This window comes from Lepidothrix coronata, unplaced genomic scaffold (assembly GCF_001604755.1).
Source record: "Lepidothrix coronata isolate B3197 unplaced genomic scaffold, Lepidothrix_coronata-1.0 Scaffold40, whole genome shotgun sequence".
In the NCBI taxonomy this organism is placed as follows: Eukaryota; Metazoa; Chordata; class Aves; order Passeriformes; family Pipridae; genus Lepidothrix; species Lepidothrix coronata.
In genome coordinates this window covers 2,262,675-2,267,043 of record NW_016690220.1, presented here as the reverse complement: position 1 = coordinate 2,267,043, position 4,369 = coordinate 2,262,675, and the positions used below count along the sequence as shown (strand labels likewise).

The 4,369-nt window shown below is 47.0% G+C and overlaps 1 protein-coding gene across 3 annotated transcripts in view; it reads left to right on the top strand.

The window, feature by feature from the left end:
* Nucleotides 1-1,084: 1,084 nt before the first annotated feature.
* PDCD6 (programmed cell death 6) overlaps nt 1,085-4,369 on the top strand; it is an 11,389-nt gene continuing 8,104 nt past the window's right edge. For 2 of the 3 annotated variants that reach the window (XM_017813236.1, XM_017813235.1), the window contains exons 1-2: nt 1,085-1,196; nt 4,192-4,253. In XM_017813236.1, coding sequence (XP_017668725.1) covers nt 1,111-1,196; nt 4,192-4,253 — 148 coding nt within the window. In that variant the 5' untranslated portion in view covers nt 1,085-1,110. Of the gene's footprint in view, nt 1,197-3,968; nt 4,100-4,191; nt 4,254-4,369 lie in introns of those variants that run through there. The other variant, XM_017813237.1, reaches the window with a different exon arrangement.

Genomic DNA, 4,369 nt, shown 5'->3' with positions numbered 1-4,369 from the left:
CAAGATACTGGGTTTTATTTCCACGGTATTTTCAGATTAATCTGTTTTAATTATAAAATAGTACTAGACAATTGTGGGTTCAAAAATACTTCATGAAGGACACAATGACAGCATTATCTGTTATACTTGAACAGAGCTGTCAGAGGTAAGTCCAAGGAAGACATGAGCCTACATTGTTTTAATTAACATTCTGGAGTCTGTGTCTGTAACTCCTTTGGCCTGTGAACATGCAGACCTTGTGCCACTCCGGCCCTGACACTGACTCCTCAGTAACCCAGAAGAGATACATGCAAGGTCAGCAATTCGGACAAAGGATAGAACAAAGAGTGTGGCCTTCTTCACTGACGGGGGGAGCATGTCCCAAAGGATAAGGACGGTTCAGTAAAGCATCATATTTGTATGTCTGTGCTTGGGAGGTTTTAGTGAGCTCTGGAGGCACTCCAGGTCCCAGGGGACCATACATTCATTCATGGCTAGGCTTCCCAGGGGACCGTACACTGTTCCTAGAAGTTGCAGGTAAGGGGGAAGGGAAGTAGGCTGATTTTTGGATGATTATGTTCAGCCCTCAGTAAAGAATTCAGCTAAAACTTACCGAGGTGATACTAACTTGGTTTCTACACAAGTTCAGTCCTATACCTGAAATTCTAGTCCCGTGTGCTTCGATCTTCACGTTGCGCAAGGGACTCAGTCCATCGGGCTTTGCTTCTCCCTATAGCCTCTTTTTCCCCTGCAGCAATAATCCCTGCAGAGGCTTGGATATTAAATTTATGCTATTTTCCCTCCAGGACAAGCCACTTCCCCTGAGCGGGGTCTTAGCAGGGATCGGTCACAGGGACGGCTCCTGGCTTTGCGGGAACCGTCGCAGCGGATGGTGGCTCGTGGAGAAGGCGGGGGGGCGGTGGGGGGAAGAGCCGCCACTCCCCGGCCGCGGACGCACTCGGCTCAAGCCGCAGGGGGCGGGGCCGGAGGCCGCAGAATTCCCCTCGTGAGCCGCTGCAGGATCGAACCCGGCGGGAAGAGCTCGGGATTCCCCGGGGCGGGGCGGGGCGGGGCTCGTGCCGTCACCGCCGCGCTGCGTCACGGGCGGCCCGTGGCGGAAGCGCGAGGGCGATGGCGGCGGGGTACCAGCACCGGCCCAACGGCGGCGGCGGCGCCCCCCTGCCCGACCCCACCTTCCTGTGGAACGTCTTCCAGAGGTGAGACCGCCGAGACAGCCCCCCGGGCGGGGACGGGGGCTGCCGGGGGAAGGAGCGGACGCTGGGAGGTGCCCGGAAGCTGCTGCGGGAATCCGGCCGCCGGCCCCGGGCATCCAGCGGTAAACACCGCGGTGGTGTCCCTGTGGGGGGAACCTCGGGGGGAGATGTAAGAAAGGGGTGAGGAGGAATAAGTGCGGCTGAGTTTTAGCGCAGGGGTGAAGGGGATTGATGGGGGCGAGAAGGTAACCTTGAAAACACTGAAGTAATTGTTGACCCGAGGATCCAGAAAGGATTAAGTCTGGAGGATCAGTGGGGCGATACAGGAAGGCTCGTAAAAAGGAATCTGATGAACGCTCAGTGGAAGACTTTAAAGCTATCGACAAACTGATAGCTTTAGGGCGAGAGGCCGTGGTCTTAAGCTGCGCCAGGGGAGGTTTAGATTGGACATTAGAAGGAATTTCTTCACAGAAAGGGTGATTAGATATTGGGATGTCAGTATTGTCAGATGTATTGGGCGGAGTCACCGTCCCTGTAGGTGTTCAAGGGAAGACTGGACGTGGCACTTAGCGCCATGGTGTAGTTCACATGGTAGCGTTCGGTCAGAGGTTGGACTCGATGATCTCGGAGGTCTTTTCCAACCTCTTTGATTCTGTGATTCTGTGAAATATTCTCTTCAATTCACCTGGAGCAGAGGGACCTGCAAGGGAGTTAGCAAGCCTGTGTTAAACAAACACACTGTCGAGATTGTAGCAGTAAAGAAGCCAAAGGAGATTTCACGCTTGTGTCATGTCGAGGAAACCAGGGAGGTGCCCTAGGTTGGATTCGTTTTTATGGGAGATGAGTCAAGACAGATCCTGTGACCCTAGTGGCAGCAAGAAGAGATTAAGCAGTAGACAAACAGAAGTTGCTAAAACTGGCTAATATTTACTGAGTGACTCAGGAATGCGGCAGCTTACCTACCCAGCCTTCTTTAAAACTTCATCTGAGCACTCGGAGGCGGCAGGCATGAGGCCATTTCTTTTTTTAAAGGGTCCAGAAAGAAACAGATCTACAATCTGACTTCTGCACCAGGAAAATGAGTAGAAAACATCCTAAATGTTGTAGTTAGTCAGACTTAATGTAGGAGTTGCATGGCTTTTGTTGAAAGTATTCCTGTGTGGAAGACCACTGTATAAATCCTGGAATATGTTAGATAAGAATTGGGTATGGATATGATGGCTAGAATTCATATAATGGTGCAATTCATATAATTTGTATACTTTCCAAAAAGACTCTCAACAGTATCAAAGGCCTTTCAAGGAATCCAGTAAATGTAGAATGAATGCAAAGGTCCTTTGGTGGGTGGAAAACTGACTGAAGAGTGTGTGATCATCTGCCACACTGACAGATGGAACTGTTCTGGGATCTTCGTTCACTTAGTTCAGGAGCAACTGGGGGAAAACAGAGTAGATTTTAGGAAGCATAGATTAGATATTAGGAAGAAATTCTTCACTGTGAGAGCGGTGAGGCACTGAAACAGTTTACCCAGAGAAGCTGTGGATGCCCCATCCCTGGTAGTGTTCGAGGCCAGGCTGGATGGAGCTCTGAGCAACCTGGTCTAGTGGAAGGTGTCCCTGCCCATGGCAGGGGTGTGGATCTAGATGATCTTTAAGGTCCCTCCCAACCCAAACTGCTCTATGATTCTATGAAAAGAGGGTGAATGGTCAGATGAGGTTTGCTGATTCCTGCAGTAAGTGAGGCCTATGAAGCCTTGCAGGAGCACCTTACAGTCCTGCCTGACTGGGTCCTATCAGCCTGTCATGGCCAGATCGTGATCACTGTATGACAGGTGAAATCCAGAGTAGGTACCTGATGTCCGTGAGGAAGAACCCATTTTAACTTTACATCATTTTATTTATAAAATGAATGTGCTGACTGATGATGCTCAGGAGCAGGATAAGTAGGTCACAACGCAGTTTCATTAAAATATCAACTTAGCACTTAGTAGGAGCTCATAAAAGGTAAAAAATGTTCTGAATACTGAGAAAAGAAATAGAGAATAAAAAAGGGGAATATATTTTTGTTGTTGTAATCTTTCCAACTTATGCTTGTAATTTCATATTGCATGTGGCTTACATAATGTTTGAGATGGGGAGGGAAGCAATAGAATGAAATGAAAATGTTTAGAAAAAGACAAGAAGGACCAAAGGGAAAAAAATCAGCTTCTGCGAAGAGGGATCAACTGGGCAGGACTCTGCTTTGAAATGGTAGGAATGAGAGAAAATAAAAACTGTCAGTCCAAGGGGGAGGTCTTTGTATGGAATGAAATCCCCACCACTTTCAGATACCCTTCTAAAGAAGGCACTATCCTGCTTTATTTGGGCAGAAATTACTTAGTTCATTAATTTTGGCATAGAACTAGATTCTCCAAGACTGTGAAGACTCAATGGAAGCTGGAACCTGCCTATGCTTTCTCCTTTTTGAACACCTTCGAGAAGGCTCAAGGCCCTGCAGCTGATTGAGTCTTTCAGTACTTTGGTCACGTTAGTGACTCTCTCCATTGCCAAGATTTTACTGAGGGAATCTGGGTGCCAAACCTGTCGCTCCAGTTTGGGAAACAAACAGCTTACTACTGTGACATTAAGCATTTTGTGGATTTAACTAGCATGGTGTGCTCTGCAGTTCTCTTAAATGAATAAAAATACTTTCTTGTGCAGAGTATATCCAAACTGTTTTATTGTCAGTGTCTGTTTCTCTGTGTGTCTCTTCACTCATAAGTCAATCTTGCAGTTTTCTTTGTAGCTTTTATCTTGTTCCAGAATGTCTCCTCAGTCTGAATGAAGGGTTAAATTTGCAGTAACTGTGAATGGTTGACCAAGTTAAGTGCAATTAGTGACTTTTCAGGAAAAGGTTAATCTTATCTGGTGAGTAAGAACCAGAATGTTCAAGTCTTCTGTGAGTGGAACCTGTTAAATTCAGCTATTTAAAGCTTACCCCCTTTTTTTTTTTTTCCCAGAGTTGATAAAGACAGGAGTGGAATTATATCTGATAATGAACTTCAGCAGGCATTATCCAATGGTAAGTATGTAAATGAGCCGTGAGGTAGTTCACTGTAAACTTAATGTTAAATTTCTTTTGAGACAGGTCACTTGATGCCATCATTCTTTGAACTGAGGGATGTTCTTACCACTGAT